At 41.7% G+C, this 20624-nt stretch overlaps 1 protein-coding gene across 1 annotated transcript; it reads left to right on the top strand.

Annotated features, from left to right (window-relative positions):
• The first annotated feature begins 228 nt into the window (after window positions 1-228).
• Window positions 229-19830, top strand: casd1 (CAS1 domain containing 1). The gene is made up of 18 exons (XM_035430105.1): window positions 229-581; window positions 3292-3388; window positions 5789-5909; window positions 6072-6116; window positions 6786-6848; window positions 7071-7115; window positions 7194-7317; window positions 9563-9777; window positions 11467-11889; window positions 12159-12248; window positions 13273-13392; window positions 14362-14518; window positions 15102-15181; window positions 15556-15657; window positions 15762-15902; window positions 16322-16399; window positions 16622-16714; window positions 17181-19830. Exons 1-18 carry the CDS (start codon window positions 251-253, stop codon window positions 17442-17444), a joined length of 2589 nt encoding a protein of 862 aa, XP_035285996.1. The 5' UTR covers window positions 229-250; the 3' UTR covers window positions 17445-19830.
• The last annotated feature ends 794 nt before the right edge of the window (window positions 19831-20624 follow it).

Genomic DNA, 20624 nt, shown 5'->3' with positions numbered 1-20624 from the left:
TGTAAAATTAGTTTGGACTGTCTTCATTTAGTTTGGATTAGTAAGTCATTTTGTAATTGCCAGTTGCCAAACAAAGGAATTTAGATACAAAGTAAACAAACCTGCTTGTCCACATTTTAAAAGAAACTTTGCACTGAGGGCGGAAGCAGGGACACAAACGCCTTCTGACCTTCAGTGATAAAACAGGGTTGTAGAATAGTTTCACATTTAAATACCCAGAGATTTAAAGAGCGTCGTTAGTTCTTTAACTATGGAGAAAGGAAGTATAGACACTGCAAGTAATCGCATTGAGGTTGAGGCAGCCCCTGCACTAGGAGCAGCATCTGAAGGCAATGAGCCGTCAATGCACCCAACAGAGGCTGAGAGAAGCGTCAACGCGCCACTGTTTTCTCCGCTGTACTCCTCGGCTGCGGCTCGTCTGTCTGCTTGTTGTCATGGAGGAGCCAAGATGGCGGTCCTGGCCTATAGCCTAGGCAAACGAGAAATAAATCAGTATTTCAGTATAAAAAATGCGAAGTTACTGTCTCTTGTTGCAGTTATTCTGCTCACCGTGTTCCATTCCGTCTCTCGATATTATGGAGGTAAGTCATAAGGCAATAAGTGCAGCAGGTACCTGCTGTGGCTACGTGCTGTGTGATCATCATTGATAGCTAACTCGCAAGCTACACAATGTTAGCGATAGTGGCTAGCTATGTTAGTATCCAGTGATGCATCCAGCACTGTCTCTTCAGGGTCGTGCAGCTAATGTTACAGAGGGAGCATATTTGGTTATAATAGCAACTTTGCCGGCAAACTAGCTAGTGTGTCTTTTGTTGTTAGAATATTAGGAAGACGTGAGATAACTGGAGATCAGCTAGCTAGCTCGTTTCAGCAGTGTTTCCGTCACATTTCGTTGCTTTGCTAGCTAGCTAGCATTGGCAGGTGGAAAGATCTCTAGTCTAGCTGGCTAATATGAACACCCTTCTGTTTGCATGCTGTCAAGCTATCTATTGTGTGGGTGGTTCTAACGTTACTGGTTGTCATATTTCGTAGATTTCATGCATACATTCTGTAATATTTTTTTACCCTGCTATAATAACTACATCACTGATTTGGTTTATGTATGGTTATTGTATAACCTCAGATACGATGAGTTAGTAAAGTCATTTGCTCGCAGACTAGACGATCCATGCAGATTGCAGACTTGTATTTAGCTTACACTGTTGCTGACGGTAACTGTCTTGATCGTCCTTCTCACACGCTAGCTATCTAAACCTGATTTTAATACATTAGTACGACCAAAATAGTGTGTGAAACTAACAACATACCTGGCTGGCTATCTAACCAGCTTAACAGTTGCTTAACGTCGTTAGACTACTTGGGGGAGAAAAATCAGGATATAGTAATGTGTCCATATTTTATGTTCGTATCCTTGTTAATTAGCGCTCTCGAACTGCACTTTGGTGTTAACTGTAGACCATTATTAACGCTGGCGAGCTAAAGTAATCCTGGCAAGGTACGTTATCAGAACAAACTGATGACGTTTTATGAACTTCAACCAAGTTAGCTAGCTTGGTTAGCTGGCGAACTTGTATCAGTTGAGTAGTGTTACTGCAGTTCTCAATTGGCGAGTTAGCCCGTGAAAGGTTGTTTTCCCCTAGTCATATATCATACATCTTGCTATTTCTGGCCAGTTAATGTCACCAAACCAGCTTTGCTGAGTTCGTTTTTTAGGGGTTTTCTTAAGAAAAACGTGCTTGGGTAACCGGACAAATTTGAAACTAATTGAAATGTTCTGAGTGAGAAGGGAGGATGGGTTGCCATCGAACAATGATAACTAGCCAAACTGGGCTTGAATTTTATATATATATTTTTTTTATTTTAAGAAGATCGAGCTGTTCTATATATCAGCTATACTATGATTAACTCAACGGAGCCCCTAAAGGGAATATGGGTGAAAATTACGTTTGCATTCGCAAAACTGTTGGGTTCCCTTGGCTTTACATATGAAGATATTGGCTATTCGACTATTGTGAACATAATAGCCCACACTCCATCATTCCTCGGCCACACATATAATACATACTTAGATAATATGTATGAATATGCATAGATAGATAGGTACAATCTAGGATATCTTGCTAGCAAGCAAGACATGGCGTCAGCTAGCTAATACTTACACAGCTTTAATTTATACTGTGTGTGACAGGAATCGCTGAGTGTAGGCTTTACGTATTTGCAGTAGTCTAGGAAATAAACTATTGTAAATGCGTTCTAGGAAACTGCTCCTCTATGTTTACAGTTTCCCAGAAAATTATCACACAGTGACAATGACCCAGTAGTATATATATATTTGTTTGCGATATCTCACAATAGTTTTGCGAGGGTACGCAATAGTTTTGCGTGGGAGTTCATATATTTTCTTCTTTTTGTCGAACTGATGTCCCTTTAGTTTAGAGGCTCCATATAATTCGGCTAGCCAGCTATAACATTAATTCTATGATTAATTCATATAGTGTAGTTTTCTTCTACAGTATGGTTTTCGTGCGATGTTGCACTGAATATGCGCGCACAGACTGGGCAAAATATTGTGCAAAATCTTATCTAGCTATGCAATTTAAGCGACAATATCCGAAGTCAGTGCTTTGTCTGAGACTAGACTACATCCTGGAATTATCCCTTTATTTAGATTAGAAACAGATATTTAATCTTTAAAAACTGCTAAATTGCTGCATTCATAGTCTTGATTGTAATTTGTGTCATTCCTTGGATTTACTCTCCCTTCGATAAAACATAACCCTGACTTTTAACACAGAAGAGGTACAGGCTTAAATGCCTGAGTTTGCCACGTTTAGAGTCTTGCTGCCCCAAGGTTGCGCGGGCACTCTACATTGTTTGTACACAGGACACTTGTCTATTGTAGAATGTACAAATTGGCCACATTCCAGGTTTACAATTATTATTTATGTTTGGTAGGCCTCCAGTCTTCTGACTATTTGACCACAGTAGTTCAGTGTTTATGGAAGCAGCAGCTGCTGGCTCCTTTTGACATAGGACATTTTAGATGCTTAGCCCACTCCACCCCATTGTTAATTTTGGGATTAGAAATATTGACTCATTCATCCACTTTGTTTCTGTGCTTGTTAGGTGCAAAGGAGAAATAGTTATTGTATGTTCTACAATACACATACAGAACCATCTGTGAGTTTGGAGTGCAGAACAATATTCGAACTCTCCATTGATTTGGTTGTGGTTTTCTTCTCCGTTGCCTTGAGTGCCCTGCTACGCTTAACCAGCCTTTATGTTACACAGGTGGGGACACCTGTGAGTGGCTTCTCTCCAGTGGTCGATTCTTGGGCGAGAGTGTCTGGCAGCCGTATGGCTGTATGATGCACAAGTACAGGAGCGTGTAAGTATCCGGCCGATGAGATGGTGCCTGTGCATGGTTAGCACTGGAACATTTAATTCTTCAAGCAGAATCAGCATCTATAACAGGCCAACACTGGTCCTGGGGAGCCGCCGGGTCTGCTGGGTTTTTTCACCTTAAATGCAAAACTTAGACCTAAGAAACCAGTTTATGTGAGTTCACTTCTTAATTGACTGCTTTAATTGATCAATTAAGTGCCAAGTAAAAATAAAAACCAGCAGACCCTGCAGCTTTCCGGGACCTGGGTTGGCCACCCTTAATTTATAATATTCATGACCATCACAGTTGTCTTCATAAGTTTTGTAGTGAAATACAAGACTTCCTGGGGCATTGTCGGCTAATTCAAGCAAAAGTTGTTCCTATATTCAGTTTTGGAATGAACAAATGACATTTGCATCAAGGTACAACTTATATATAGGCCTACTTACTCCGCAAAAGCAGCAGGAACAGTCATACCAGTTTGATCACAGCGGTTGCTTGCTCATTTTTGCAGTCTTTGTTTGGGGATTACTTCCCTAAGCTTCACACCCTAGAGGGTGTGTTTGTGGGTGGGTGTGTGTGGTTGTGTGGACATTTGCATGAGCTAAGTATTTATTGAAGATCAAAGATTGTTAGTACTTGGTGTGTCCACTTTTGAACTTCATCACTGTATGCGCTCTGATTGGCATTGATTCCAACAGCTTCTGCAACACCTCATCTTCCATTTCATCCCAGCATTTCCTCAACACTTCCCATAGATGATCTGTTGATGTTACTTGATGTTTGGCCTTTTCCCTCTTAAACATCTTCTACAGATGTTCGATTGGGTTCGGGTCCAGGGTTTTTCCTGAATTAAAAGGAGGCAGAGGTGGTACTTTAATCATGATCATGTGATTAAATTTACCATATCTAATCAATAATGTGAATTATACTTTTTAACAGCCAGTAATGATCAGAGGATGGCATTACTGTCTATTCACCTTCCCTCTTCATTCTCCTCCTCATGAACTAACTCAAAAAATCGCATATTCTACATGCCATATCACCAAAATGGACAGTGGTCGCTTCAATGCAAGATTCAGTGTTTTTTATGCAGAAAAAAAGAGCCAAAATACACTGCAATCTATATAATCACAGATATTCCAAGGTTCTTTTTTTAAAGATTATAATGGCCGACGACCCAGATTTGAACCAGAACAAAATAATTACTCCTGTCTCTTTGAGCCATTCGACATTCGGAGTCTGACATTTGTGTTGTTTATTGATCGTAGCCTAATATTTACACAGCCAATACTAGCATTGTGGGATTCAAAGAGGGCTTAATTTCAATTAAAAGTCAAAACGTGATGTCACGCTCTAGCTACCTTGGTCACCATGAGTAAATTAAAGCAGAAATCTTTCCTAGGGTTTTCTAAATATTATTATCCTGTGTGCCAAAAATTTGTTTTGATCAAAATGCCAAAACATTTAAAAAATCTTATTTATTCTCGTTAATCACTCTGTTTCACACCTCTTAGGTTAAGTGTCATAATAAAATAAAATTATGATCGACATGCATTTATTGTGTAATTATTGTTGAGTAGTTGAATATTATGTTAAAAATAGTTATTTTTAGCAGAACGCAAGTGCATTAGTGTAAAACTCAAATTTTCAAATGCCCTGCGATTCGAAGACGCAGCAATCCGTGGGCTGGACCGACCACTGGTTGAAAACATTAAACTGATAGGGTGTAATTTAGGAAACTTTTTTTCAAAATTTTGGATGTGCTTTGGTGCTAAAGTAAACAAGATTTACCTGTCCAAATGCAGGATACTCAGTGATGTCTGATCAAGCACCCCGTACATAGACAGCTGCCGTAGTTGTGTGTTCTTCGGTTGCGTTTTTCCTGGTGCACTGTGCTGATTACGATACAGTGCCATGTTGGAGTATTGCTGCCATTACACTTACGAATCATAGAAATCTACCATGTACAACAGCTGTATTTATAATTTCAATAATAATGTAATTTTTATGATATAATTTTTTTCATGCTGACACCGGTCAGAATTTTGTGGAGGCGGCACAAAATTTGATCGAGGCGGCCGCCTCATAATTCTCTATGCAGGAAAAACCTGCGGTCCGTTGACTGTGGTGGGAATGCCATCCTGCTAAGCTCCTCTTGTTGTCAGTAATGTTGAATAAGAAGTGTAACTGGATTGTTGTAATTGCACTTTCCCTTGATAAATAATGATAAAAACCAGGACTTGCTAGTGTCCTCAGACATTTGGTCCCCATTGTATATGCGTGGTTTATATGCTCACCTTATAGGGTCAAATGGCATTACACACCATGCCCGAGTGGGAAACAGACTGCTGCCTTTGCAAAGAACATTTTTTGGATATGGTGTATGTCATGTCTTTTCAGGGAAGCAAAGAGCTGCCTTCGTCAGAAAAGAGTGGCGTTTATTGGCGATTCCAGAATCCGACAACTTTTCTTTTCATACGTCAGGATAATCAACTCAGATGTGAGAGAAGATGGGAACAAGGTACTGTACACCTTACAGCCTTCCTGTTTAGTTAATATTTCAGTGATGGTTTTTGTGTTGTTAAACAAAGTTGCCTGTAGGTCTCTTCTTTAAATCGGTCTAATAGTTGCTTAAGCAAATTCTTTTAAAAAAATGCTTCTAAATTTGCAATGCCTTTTCCAGCATGAGAACATTCCATTTGAAGATCGAAGCTCTTCAATCAATGTGGTGAGAAAAATGAAGTTTCTGTGCATGTCTAATTCCATTTACATTATATTTGGCTGACGCTTTTATCCAAAGCGACGTGCAAAAAGTGCATTTCATGGTCATGGACAACTACAAAACACAGGTTCAATAAGATACAATACTTATTTTGTACAGCTATTTCTAGCCAAGAACACAGTTTAGACAACACATTTACACATAACACATTAATTTATACATAATAGCAAAAATACAATGCCAACATGTTGGGTATGAAACCTGCAAAGGATTTTTGTAAAACCTCTTAAATATATAAAAAAGGTTAAAATAAATGTGCCTGCAGATTTCATCACCCTACAGACAGATGTAAGACTGGACAAAATACACATGAAAGCAGAAAGCTTGCTCCTGAAATTTGGGCTTTTTATTCTTTGTGGTATTTTTATATTTTTTGAAGTTTTTTTTTTTTTTTTTTTTGGCTGTATTTTTAAAATACATTGCAACCCACATTTAAGCATATTGCCTATAGGAATAACATGAAGTATTTCAAAAAGTAGGACAGAATTGTTCCTATCCAAATATATAGGTTACTTCTATGTTTACAGATTGTTATTTAGGAGAAAAATTAAATTTGTTTATGTGTAAACAAAGAAAACATTTATTAAAAAATTTTTTTTGTCTTTTTATTTTTAGGATTTTCTTTGGTGTGCTGAAGTTAATAACTCTTTGAAGGAGCGTTTGATCGCATGGAGAGAGGTAAGTGCAAAGAACAAGCAGTCACCATGACCTTTATCATTTTGTTAGTTCTATACACAGTAGATGTATATCCCAACCAAATGCTCTGATGAGAGTTATCATCAACGTAAGTACAAAAATTGGCAGGAAACCACAGCTTTTTTGCCTTCCTCCTGCTTACTGTATGTTCAAGTTTGCTTCTTTTTGAGGAGGAATTGTTAATGATTCATTCTTTGGTTCCAGGATGCCAAAACGAAGCCAGATGTAATCATCATGGGAGCTGCCACTGTGAGTAGATGTTGATTTCATAACTCTCCCCTGGCGCTTTAGGCAATAAACTAATCTCACTGTGCTGTTGTTTTACAGTGGTCAATAAAGTTGCACAGTGGCAGCTCGGAATCACTGCAACAGTACAGAAGCAACTTGTCCGCCATCACACATGTCCTGGAGGAGCTGGCCGAAGACAGCGAGATCTACTGGGTCCTGCAAGGTGAGACGGTGATGTCATGGCACCGGGCCTTCGAGTATGGTGACTGTTCAAATGAGAGTGAGGCCTGTAGTCAGACTGTTTAATAAACAGTAACAATGTTATCATTGGCTCGGCCACTAACATACACACGTAGATAATGAAATGTTGTCATCAGTCTTGATAACAAAGTGTATTTTAAAAATCTCATTAAACTTCCTTGGTTCAGTTTCCAAATCTTCAGAGGGAGCTGTCCGGTGTTTCAGTTATTGTTACATGAAAAACAGAAAATAGTGTTAAGTTTAAAATGGCAATGAAGAGCGAATTGAATAAAATTCTGCATGAAGGCTAGCTAATTTCAGAAATGGAACTCGTGACTAAATAATGAGGTAAATATAAAGGTAAACGTACATCTTTTCTTATGGCTTAGCGAGCACTTTGACTATTTTTTAAAATGTGATTGCACTGTGTCTTTAAGCAGTCACTTGAGTGGCTATGTCTCCAAATGACAAAAATGCAGTTTCACGGTATATTGAAGTGTTTTGCCTCACAAGACAAAGAGGACAAGCTTGTTTTTTTTTTTTTTTAAAGTCTTGTGCATTGACTGACTAGAGTACTTGTCCTGGAGCAAATTGGATCACATTCAGCATAGTGGCAGTAGAAATGGCTGACTTCACTGGAACTTGTACTGTAGCTGCCACACACTGTTTATACATTAGACCAGGGGTAGGCAGAGATGTGCCTGTTTTTTGCTTCGCATAATTGGATGAATTAATAGGCTTAATTAACCATGTGCTGGAGGTATTCAGTTGTTTCACCATTCAGGCTCTAAATAATTGAACAATCTCTTGTGATCAATCTCTTCTCTTGTGACTGGATGGAATGAAAACCAGAAGCACCACTGGCACTCCAGGACCAGGGTTACCTTCCCTTACATTAGACAGTGGCAATAACAAACAATGGCTGACAGTTCTCGCGGCCATTTTCATAGCATGGTTAGGCGTAGCTGTATCCCTGCTTATTTTAAACGTATAATTATGTGTCCATGGCAATAACAATGAAATAAGAATTGAAATTCCTTAAAATGGAAAGAGTTATATTCTCAGATGTCCAGAAAAGGAAAATAAAGAGTTGTGACTACTCACGTTATGCTGTAAAGGGAAAGCTTGCTGATTACAATATATGCGCTTTGTTCAAAATGGCGCACAGTGTTTACGGTAATATACCGGTATGTACTCCTCTAAAACCAAAGGAACCTCATTTGAAAGTGGGGGAGCTGCCTGTAAGGGGGAGAGGTGCTTTTGTGAATCAGTGGAACAGTGGGATGTGTATTCCATCAAGGACAGAGACACAGCACGATAAAGATAGCAGTTAGCCCTTCTCTTTATTCTGCATGGACCACTTCTTGTTTTGACTGAACTAAAGTATATTCTGTATATTTTTAAAACCTATATTTACTAAGGTTTTCACACAGTGTGCTCAGAGCGCTTTCTAAATAAATACTGAGCAGCAGTCACAATTGAAATGTATTGGTATGTACAAATAAAGACATGATATAAAGGTATGCTTAACAGAAAGGCCAAATATATAATGCTAAGCCAACATAAAATACAAATAAGATAAAGTAAAATATAAATTGAAAATATTATTAAAAGTAAGTTTAAAACAGTGATAAGGAAAAAATTGTGAGAGTTTGTGCATTGACTACCTTGCAGATGGAACATTAAGTTGAGTTTCTTCCTTGAGTGCTACACGTTTGGGAATGTAGCCAAGCCAAGCAGTTTAAAATTGATATTCATTTCAGAATGCTTCTGGAAGCCAGTTATGGGAGCGTCCATCCTATGATTTAGCGATTACAATCTTTTTTTTTTTTTTCCTACTCCCTGTGTGTGTGTGTGCGCGCTGTGTGTAATTAAACATGAAAAGTAATTTTCTTTATGTCCTGTTATTATTTTGAAATTATTTTATGGAAACATTCCTGAGTTGAGGTCATTTTCTCTTTAATTTTATTCATTAATGCTGATTAATTCATTAATGCAGAGGTCACAGAGAAATCATTCCTTCACAAATCATCCATGCACAGTTCAGTTGCGTAAAATTAGGAATCGCCCATATTCATTTTGCCGCATCCAAACGTGCGAACACTCAAAAGCATGCTAGCATGCTAGTCATACTTGTAAATTGTCAGCATGGAGGACCCATGGATGACCCTCATCATCGGTGGATCTAGGAAAGACATCGTTACGAATGTCGTTCTTCCCTTCCACAGATCCTGTGTATGAGGAGATGCTGAGCGACAACAGGAAGATGATCACCAACCAGCAGATAGACCTGTACAACGACGCGGCTCTCGGCGCGCTCAACAGCAGCAAGCGGAACGGCAAGGCCAGGGTGAAGATCCTGAGCGCCTCGCGGGAGGCCGCCATGGAGACCATCACCGAGTCTGTGGACGGCCTCCACCTGCCCGAGAGCACCAGGAACGTGGTGAGCACCATCCCTGCCAAGCCCATGTCATCTGCGCCATTCAGCTAATACAGCTATAACGTTATATCTGCGCCATTCAGTGAATACGGCTATAACGGTATATCTGCGCCATTTAGCTAATACAGCTATAATGGTATATCTGCGCCATTCAGCTAATACGGCTATAACGGTATATCTGCGCCATTCAGCTAATACGGCTGTAACGGTATATCTGCGCCATTCAGCTAATACGGCTATAACGGTATATCTGCGCCATTCAGCTAATACAGCTATAATGGTATATCTGTGCCATTCAGCTAATGCGGCTATAACGGTATATCTGCGCCATTCAGCTAATACGGCTGTAACGGTATATCTGCGCCATTCAGCTAATACGGCTGTAGCGGTATATCTGCGCCATTCAGCTAATACGGCTGTAACGGTATATCTGCGCCATTCAGCTAATGCGGCTATAACGGTATATCTGCGCCATTCAGCTAATACGGCTATAATGGTATATCTGCGTCATTCAGCTAATATGGCTATAATGGTATATAGATCCAGGAAAATTGGTACATTACAGTAGTCTTTCACAATAAATTCAAGTCATCGTTTTTCGAAAATGGAACCTTTTATTTATCTCACCTTTATGTAACCTGGAATACCACACTGAGATGGAAAGGGCGACCTGTCATAAAACTCAAAAAGTTACCCAACAAGACAGTTGACATTCAAGTTACAAACAAAAAATGGGGAATGAGACTGTTGTATAACAGTAATTAAATAGCAGCGTAGAGGTGAGCAGAGGTTAAAAGCAGGAGTGTACTTCAGTAACTGAGTCATGACTTGCATGTATAAGATTTTGTGGATTGTTCCAACTGTAAGGTGCAATGTATCTGAAGCCCAGCTTTCCAATTTCATTGGAGGCCTCGAGGGACTTTCAAAAAGTATCACATCCCTAGAGCGGAGGTGATAATTGTGTGAATTTTTTAATTAGCAGACAACTGAGGTAGGAAGGAAATAGACCAATTATTGTTTTATAGATGAATATATACCGGTGGATCAATCTGCGCAGGTGTAGGGAAGTCAAACCAGACTACATTACCGGCATTTAGCAGACACTTATACAGTGTTACTGACACAAATTTTTACATAGTTAATTTGCATCCATTTATACTGCTGGATATATACTGAAGCAAAGCTGGTTAAGTACCTTGCTCAAGGGTACAACAGCAGTGTCCTACTGGGGAATCGAACCTGGAACCTTTAGGCTACAAGACCAACTCCTTACCCATTATACTGCACTGCCGCCCAGACCATTCATATAAGAGACCCTTAAGATTTAGCATCTGGAATGAAGCGCAAAGCACTATGGTAAACTGTGTCCAATGCAAGTAAAGTTGAAGAGGAAGCATGCATATATAGTGTGTCTCCATAGTCTAAAATAGGAAACAAGACCAGGTCAAAACCTAGTATATGGCTGGACCTAACACACGTGATCCGGCCGACCAATGGTGTAACTTCATCATTCACTCATTCACTCAGTCACTCAGTCACAGACATTCGCATTTGTAGGGCTGGCCCCGCTGTTGCGGTCCAGCCAAAAAATAGGAGCTATGATGAAAATGTGCTTCATGTGTTAAATACATTCTTACTCTGAAAGGCTGATTTTATATTCAGACAGTGGCTAATGAAGGTTTATTTGCGCAGGGAGCCATGGTCTTAATGAACTCCGTGTGCAACAAAGCCCTGAAGCCGATGGACGGGTCGTGCTGCAGCCCCCTCCCTCCCCTGAGCCTCCTGCAGAAGCTGTCGGCGCTGGCCTTCCTGGCCTCGGCCGTCGGCTTCGCCGCGCTCCACGCGCTGGGCTACGACAAGCGGCGCAAGAGCAAGCCGCCGTCGGACGTGGAGAGCGGGGAGGAGAAGAAGCCTGCGGCGGGCGGCGTGGCGGCCAGCCTGGCCAGCCCGCTGCTGGCCGTCTGCAAGATGGGCCTCATCATGGCCTACTTCTACCTGTGCGACCGGGCCGACGTCTTCATGAAGGAGCACAAGTTCTACACGCACTCCACCTTCTTCATCCCCCTCATATACATGTTTGTCCTGGGGATCTTCTACAGTGAAAACAGCAAAGAGGTGACCAAGTCCTCTCCATTGCTCCTTCTGTACTGTAATGGCAAATGCAAATATTGAGGTAGAGTACGATACAATATTGACTCCAGTGCAGTGCAGTCAAAAGTAGTTTTCCAATCCCCACTGCGGGCGTACAACACGCATTCAGCCCTATGTATGAATGTGGGCTGGAGATCATTACATCACTCACTGTAAAGAACCAATAATATGGTATTGCCCTTGTATGTACAAAATGTCCATGTAGTTAATGTTTTTTTTTTCTCTTTGTCCAGGCAAAGTTGCTCAACAGAGAGCAAACGGATGAGTGGAAGGGCTGGATGCAGCTGGTAATCCTGATATACCACATTTCTGGTGCCAGCGCTGTAAGTCATGTTTTCCTAGACTGTTTGCACTGTACTCCTGTTTATTCCTGCTGAAACCTGGGTTTACTGTGGTGACACATCCTGTAGTGTGGTCTCACATCCTGACTGGCCAGCAGGCCCACCGGGCAGTTTGTTACTGACCATCTTACTGTGTAAGGGCGAGCGTACATTATATGATTTCCTCATTGGTTTTGATGTCGGGAGTCTGGATGCCCTCTCGCACTTTTTACGTGGTTCAGGATGTGACAGCCGATCGGATGATAGCATAGGCTAAGCTAGCTCCCGACCAGATCGAATAACGTTACACTCGGCAAAGCACAGCGGGCAAAGCATTATACACGGAGACACCTCCTGATTGGTCGATCCTCTTGCGTGACCTCTCATTACATTACATTACATTACATTACAGGCATTTAGCAGACGCTCTTATCCAGAGCGACTTACACAACTTTTTTTTACATAGCACTTTACATTGTATCCATTTATACAGCTGGATATATATACTGAAGCAATGCAGGTTAAGTACCTTGCTCAAGGGTACAACGGCAGTGTCCTTACCCGGGAATCGAACCTGCGACCTTTCGGTTACAAGCGCAGTTCCTTACCCACTGTGCCACACTCCGTCCAGACCCGACGAATTCAAGCTGACAAATTGTTTTTGACATGTCGAAAAACGACCAAGAGCCTCTAAACCAGTCGGGTCGGTTTGGAGCGGTATGTCATACCTTGCGAGTTGCGATGTTAAGACCTAACATTTTTCTTACGATTTGGTCTCGGTCTGGTAAAAAAGAATCAGGAGCCCGCAGCTTGTATAATGTACGCCCGTCCTAAGAGCTAGCCCTCTGAGAGTCTGTGAATAGGAGTCATTTTAGTTGCAGTAATGGGTAGGCCTATGTATATAGATGGGCAATGTAAAAAAAAAAAATAAAAAAAAAGAAGAATATATAAGATTGCATTATAAATTGGTTACCTGAGATATTTATGCATGAGTGTGGATGTATGGTAAATGTTGACTCTTTTTCAGTTCATTCCTGTCTACATGCATGTTCGAGTCCTGGTTGCAGCCTATCTCTTCCAAACGGGATATGGCCATTTTTCATTCTTCTGGTTAAAAGGAGACTTTGGACTTTACAGAGTTTGCCAGGTAATGATTGGGAATTAATGGCTGTTGTTCCATTTGCCTGTAGTCAGTATTCGTCAGGACATTTTCCAATGGTATTGTGTGTCAGTCAATCAGTTAGCAACTAATACAAAAATGTTTTTTTTGTTTTAATACAGGGCTGTTTTAGCTGGATAGAATACTTTCATTTGCCTCAAATTATGGGAGAAAATATACAATGAGACTAAAACATTTATTGGCCAATAAATCAGGTCTGTCATGATGTCATGAAGGACCTGGACCCAATAGCTCAGAGCCTGATAATAAATTGAACTTTGCCTGTCCAATCCAGCGGAAATATTTAGATTGATATTGCAATGCGATTGATTTCTTATACTGTCCCTGATGCTTAATACACATAGTACCCCATACAATGTAGTCTGAAGCCAGTTTACAGTCTTTACAGTCACTTTAAAATGCTGGTCCATAATATCCGTAATATAACGAAATATGTTTCCTAAATTGATATTGTACATTTAGTGCTGTAATAGATAAAATTGCAGTAACCCTCAGTCTTGTGAAAGTTCCAGAATTCTCACAGTGTGATTGACACTCGCTTTGCGTCAGTCACACGTAGATAGGAATTCCAATGGCTATTTATAGACCTCGCTAAGCACAAGACCCATTTACATTCCATGATTTGAATAAGTCAAAGGGCTAATTAAGGGCACAATTGTGATTTTATTTGCCTTGGTTGTCTCATCACAAATATCATATTATTCAGTATTCTCCAAATTTGCCTGCAGGTATAGTCATTTAAAATGCTAAATACGCATTTGGCATTAACCGAGTTTGACACAGGAAAGGTAGGAGTTGTAGGTAATGGCGTTCTGAGACGACATTGCCTTTACTGGGCTTGAGCAGCGTGGGTGTGTTTACTCTTTTCTAGTAGCGCAGGCTGGACAGCTGCTGGAACACCCTCTGAAGAATTCCTCCCATTTGTTTTTGCTTCAGGTCCTGTTCCGCTTGAACTTCCTGGTCATCGTGCTCTGCCTGGTCATGGACAGGCCCTACCAGTTCTACTATTTTGTTCCCTTGGTGACATTTTGGTTCGCCGTCATATACGGAACATTGGCGATGTGGCCGCAGATACTGCAGAAGACAGCCAATGGTAATGCTCCCCCTGCTGCCTGTACTCCAGCTGTGCTCCAGCGTAGTGCAGCCTCATTTTGGCTCTGTTTCCATTTTGACTGTTTTTCTGATGTGAAAACGCCCTCTGTGGTTGAAACACGAGACGCCGCGGCTCATCCCTTTTAAGCGCCTACAGCTGCGATCCACCCTGCATTCCAAGCAGAAAAGAGAAAAAAATACCTCATTTGATACATCTGCTTTTGAGAGGAACTTGCACCGCGTGCTATTGACCAGGGGAGCCCAATCTTACCCGAAAAAAGGCCGGTGTGGGTGCGGGGGCAGGTGCAGGTGCAGGTTTAGCCCAGCACTATGACGTCTTATTCTACTTACAAAGGTCGTGATCGATGACCACGATTAGTTAATCAGTTGAGTCAGGTGTCCTAGTGCTGGGCTAGAAGAAAGACCTACACCCACACTGGCCCTTTTCAGATACAATTGGACTCTCCTATTCTTGATTGTTATAAAGGCCCTGTAATGAGGCTTGGCTCACCCCTCCCAAGCCTGTGAGTTGGTGTTTTCCACGTCACTTCGACTGAAAGGCAGTGTTTGCTTTGTGTTCGCAGGCAGCGGGTTCTGGCATCTGGCAGTCCTGTTAAAGCTGCTCAGTTTGCTAGCTGTCATATGTGTCTTTGCGTATTCACAGGTGAGTTTGACATTAAGAACATTTTCTGCTATAGCAATTGCCTGAAACTTATCTTAGTGTTTGCTCACGCTGTCGCAATTTAAAATGGCAAACAATATGAAAAGGCTGTAAAACTAGGCCATACGTACATACACACACAACCCAATTCATGTTCAGCTCAGTACAATCTGTACACATTAACATTTAAAAATCAGCTAAGAGGGACACAAGTTTGTGTTTCTAAAAATGTAACTGTGGTTTTGGTTCAGTACCTCGCAGAAGGGAGAAGCAGCGTGACTATTTCACACAGTTTATGATGCACACCGTTGGTTTGTTTCCAGTACGCTGGTAGCTATTGATTTTATTATCTCTTTAATATTTTGTCTCTGTTCCAGGGAATTTTTGACAGTGTTTTCTCTGTCTGGCCAATATCGACGCTCTTTGAACTGCAGGGCAGCATTCACGAATGGTGGTTTCGGTGGAAGCTCGATCGATTCGTAAGTTTCTGTTTCGTAAAAACTGGAGCTTTCTCGTTTTCGGCAAAGACACCCCCTTCCGCTCACCTAAGGGCGCCCGTGTGTGTGTGTGTGTGTGGTTTCAGGTGGTCATACACGGGATGCTCTTCGCCTTCGCCTACTTGGTGCTGCAGAAGTTCCAGGTTCTCTCGGAGGGCAAAGGGGAACCGCTGTTCTCCACCAGGATATCCAACTGCTTGCTCTTTGTGTCTGTGGTTTCCTTCCTGGTAAGGCAATTCCCCAGTGCCCAGAGAGGTTACTGCCTACAAAGCTCAGGGAAGTTACCACCTAGAGCAGCTGCAGTGTCCTCTGTGTGACTGTGTAAGTGTATGAGTCTGAGTGTGTGAGAAGTGTGAGTATGTGAGTGTGTGAGTGTGTGTGTGAGTGTGAGAGTGTGTGTGCCCGCCTGTGCGTGCGTGTGTGTATATGTAAAGTACATACTTGGACACAGAGTATTAGCATGTAGAGCAGGCTTACTGTGAGTGCAGCAGTGTTTTGTACGTGGTAAGTCATCTGTGTAGGCGGAGGGAGACGGGAGCGTTTATTACCGACTAGTTTAGCGTTACAGCCGGCGTCTCCATACACCTGCACACAGGCCGTGTCATTCTCTCCTTCGGCAAATAACGCCTTTCCTCCCCCGTGACAGACGTACTCCATATGGGCCAGCAGCTGCAGAAACAAGACCGAGTGCAACGAGCTGCACCCGTACATCTCAGTGGTGCAGGTGTGTGCGCGCTCGCTGCTCACTCTCATTCCGCATGCTAAACGCTCCTTTAAAACAAAGTACCAGAGTAATGATTTACAGCTGGTTGCAAATGTGCTATGGCAGTTTTTATTTTTATTACCCGTTATTTGTTCTAGTCTACCTAAGCCGTTTTATTTGACCCCGCCTCCATATTTTAACTCTGTGTTTTTTTATTTAATTATTTATTTTTTATTGTTGCAGATTTTGGCTTTTATTCTGATCAGGAATATTCCTGGTTACGCCCGCTCTTTGTATAGTTCCTTCTTCGCGTGGTTTGGCAAGATCTCATTAGAGGTGAGACCCTCGGGCTGTGTGAAGTCCACACCTATTTCAGAAAACTGGAACCTTCACATGCCTTTCTTCTTTTAGCACCGCTCACATTGAGTACAAAGTTTGTTCTTAGAAGCAAGAAATTACACTGTCTCCTGCAAAGGCACAATAACTAAAATTTACTGGCTGTAGCTGGGTGGCGCATGATTTGCTGTGGCGTTGGCCGATGAGGTGCTGCAGTGCTTTGCACGCAGGCTTGTGTCACAACAGTTAGAGATTCCAAAACTGGGTGGAACTGGGGGGGGCTGGATAATTGCTAGTAAAGTAAAATAATAATGTGCCCTGACTGGATGGAGCAGTACTGCTGAAACTAGAAACAAAACATTAACAGCAACACACATTGTGGGGTTTAGTGGTGTAACCCTATGGAATGATTGGGACTTCTGAGCGGAATGATTTTGAGAACGGCGTCCTCTCTGGTCTCTTCCAGCTGTTCATCTGCCAGTACCACATCTGGCTGGCGGCGGACACCAAGGGCATCCTGGTGCTGGTCCCCGGCAACCCCATGCTCAACATCATCATCAGCACCTTCATCTTCGTGTGCGTGGCGCACGAGATCTCCCAGATCACCAACGAGCTGGCCCAGGTGGTCATCCCCAAAGAGATCGGCGCTCTTCTGCGGAGGCTGCTGGGCGTGGCCGGCTTCCTCGTCGTCGTCCTCCTGCTGTCCACGCTGGAGAAGGGCCGGCGCTGAGGGTCTCGCGACCCAAACCCCCCCCGGAGGAGGGCCGGGCCGGGCTGGGGACGCACCCCGCATCCCGAACTCTCGACGGACACGGACGGAAGACTCCGCCACGGTACCTCTGCTCTGAGGGGAAGCACCGTACTGAAGAAGAAAACGTGTTCAGACCTGAATCTCGACTCTTAGCTTTGTTTACAGTAAGCTGTACAGTACACGGATTTGAACTTTAGCCTTGAGGAAACTGAACTCCAAGGGCCATTGTCTAAGACTGCGTCTTTCACACATCTGAGCGAGTGAGCGAAGAAAGGCGGGGGCATAGCGGTCCCGACCGTGTATTCACACCTCTCTTCTTGAGGTGTCTTCAGCTGTCAAAAGCTGTGAAAGCTCTCGCTCAGCAGGACTTTCGTATGAAGGGCATTGATACCTCCGTCCGTGTGGCAAATTCTTACAGTGGTAGTGTCCTGGAGCGAGGCGCAGTCGCCAAGCTCTGAAGTACTCGTTGGATGTACAGTATGTAACTGTGTAAATTAGTTCTATTTTTTACAGGGTTTGTTATCGTTCCGTTTTCGTTTTAGTCATTTGCATATGGCCCACGCTGCTGTTCAGGATGAAGAACCACGTTGAAATTTCTAACTTTGTTGATTCGCCTAGACGATCTTGTCGGACCATGCGCGACATGCACTTTTAAGGAATTCGAAATGAATCGGCCACTGATTTGTATGTTGATGTTATAAGGTCCATCTGAAGGGGGGAAACGACCACTGGTGGGCATTTGAGCACTAAGATGATATCTCTGAAGACTCTCCTTGCAGTGTAGGCAGTGCGATACCCATACCGTTCTGAAGGCTGCTTGTCCTTATGCCGCAATCGAATGCCTAACCTTTCCAAATACCTTTTGCTGTTACAAGCTGTTCCTGAAGTCAGTGGGCAAGAGTGGGAGTGAGTTCTACTGCCATGTTTAAATTGAAATTTGACATTTATTTATTTCAGGCATGTCCATTTATTACAAAAGTGTGAAAAAAAATGTCTCACTTTTAAATGACATATTAATGCAATATTCTGAAAAGATTTTGTAAATACGAGAAATGAACACTGCATACGAGTTTTATTTTTCTGTGACTATTTCGAATTATTGAGGTGCCATTGAAATGTGGCGGTTGCGGGCAGTAGCTTTGGCTACCTTTACGGTACAAAAAAATAATAATACAATGACCCAGATTGAGTTTGACCTGGGCCTCAACTATATGACCATTGTCCTTAACCCTAAATGATAATTATAATGCCCCCCCCCCATGAAAGGTGAAAAAATTTGCCTTTCATGACTACTGAACAGCTGATACCTCCAGTTTTACTTGCGTAGGTCCATTACTTAAATCACACATGAAGTTTAAATTTCAGTAAGCATCACTTCAGAAACAAATCCTGTATAAGTAAATGTAATTTAAGTATGTAGTTACATTTATGTTCAAGGCTCAGATCCTGGACTTTGCCAGAATGCTGGGGTCTGGCCTGTTTTTACAGTGCCCTGTACTGCTCCAGCCTTCTGCCTTATTGCCTGACTGGATCATGGCTGCTTTTGGAATCCATGCACATTCGTAGATGTTCTCTGAACCGCACAAGCAAGGTCGAGCAGTCCGATTCCAGCTTCTCACAAAGCGGTCTGCAAACAGATTAATGATTTCTGATGGATAAAACATTGTGAATGTTGCAAAATGAGTAAGTAGTTCACATTTTTAGGTGAGGGTAAAGCCAAGTCATGGGTTGTAATTGGAATCCGGGCCAAAGCTCCAAATACAACTGAGCCACCTCTCGTGTAACCAGTTCCGCAGGTGAAGTAAGCGCATTTTAGTGGTTTGTGTTACGGTACTCTCTAGAATACTGGAATCTCTATGAAAACGTGACTTTGAATATACATTTTGAATCGGGTAGATAGACTTAAGACGTGCCTGTCTTTTAATTGAGCACTGCAAAAGTTTTAATGGACATATTATTTTAGGTGGTATGGTTGATTTATAGTTGGGCCTGGATATTATTTTAAGCTTCTTACAGTACTGACTGTAATGTATTGTTAAAGCTGAACCGACATTTATTTATATGTGAAATATATGTTTACCTATATTGATTTATATTGTAGACATTCACATTACCTTATTTTGAGACCAAAGGGGTAATGCATTGTTTTTGTATATTTGGTTGGTTTTGGTCATATATTATTTAAAGAAACTACAGCTAAATGTTTATAACTCTCTCTCTCTGTTCCCAGAGTCATTGGTAGAACTGTTTAATGTAAATTCTTTTGTGGCGTCTTACAAATGTGAAAATCTTACCAGTTTTATTTATAAATGGCTTTATTTGGTTGTACACAACATTGTTAAGGATAAAGTCCTTAAAATACGTCTTTTGGTGGTTCCTTTGTTTTGCTTTCTACAATTACAGTGCCGTGAAAAAGTATTTGCCCCCTTCCTGATTTCCTCTATTATTGCATTTTTGTTGCACTGCACACTGAATGGTTTCAGATCTTTAGGCAAAATTTATTTTAAATTAGGCAAAGGGAAACTGAGTAAACACAAAACACATTTTGTAGATTATTATTTCATTTATTTAATGAAAAAAGTTATTAAACACCCATATCACCAATGTGAAAAAGTAATTGCCCCGTTAATCAATCAGCCAATTCACCAAATTAAATTAATAATGAGATTCGGCTAATTGAACACAGCCAGGCTTGATTACAGCCAGCCCTGTTGATTCTGAACCTCACTCATATGGAACATAACCATCAATGAAGTAGCCACCACAAAGTTTCTACACGCACACTATGCCACAATCAAAGGAAATTGCAGAGGATTCAAGAAAAGAAGTTGTTGAAATACGTATATCAGTCTGGAAAGGGTTACAAAGCCATTCTAAGGACTTAATCGAGCTACAGTGAGAGAGCCATAATCTCCGAATGGAGAACACTTGAAACAGTGGTGAGTCTTCCCAGGAATGGACGATCTGCCAAAATTTCTCCAAGGGTGCTGCAACAACTCATCCAGGAAGTCACAGATGATATCAGAAGAACATCCAAAGACCTGCTGGCCTCTCTAGCCTCAGCTAAGGTCAGTGCGTATGACTCCACAGTAAGGTACTGGCCACACACAAGTCCCATTATGTGTGGCATAAAGCAAATACAGCATTTCACAGTAAGAA

This window comes from Anguilla anguilla, chromosome 8 (genome assembly GCF_013347855.1).
Source record: "Anguilla anguilla isolate fAngAng1 chromosome 8, fAngAng1.pri, whole genome shotgun sequence".
NCBI classification, from domain to species: domain Eukaryota; kingdom Metazoa; phylum Chordata; class Actinopteri; order Anguilliformes; family Anguillidae; genus Anguilla; species Anguilla anguilla.
Note: the sequence above shows the minus strand (reverse complement) of the source record. Positions and strands in the feature narration are given on the sequence as shown.

What these genes read in the sequence shown, in the direction of transcription:
- casd1 (XM_035430105.1), top strand. Translation starts at nt 251, where the DNA reads ATGGAGAAAGGAAGTATAGACACTGCAAGTAATCGCATTGAGGTTGAG. An exon ending in ACATTTCTGGTGCCAGCGCT is followed by an intron (nt 12,249 to 13,272) that starts GTAAGTCATGTT and finishes ACTCTTTTTCAG; the next exon opens with TTCATTCCTGTCTACATGCA. An exon ending in GACTTTACAGAGTTTGCCAG is followed by an intron (nt 13,393 to 14,361) that starts GTAATGATTGGG and finishes TTTTTGCTTCAG; the next exon opens with GTCCTGTTCCGCTTGAACTT.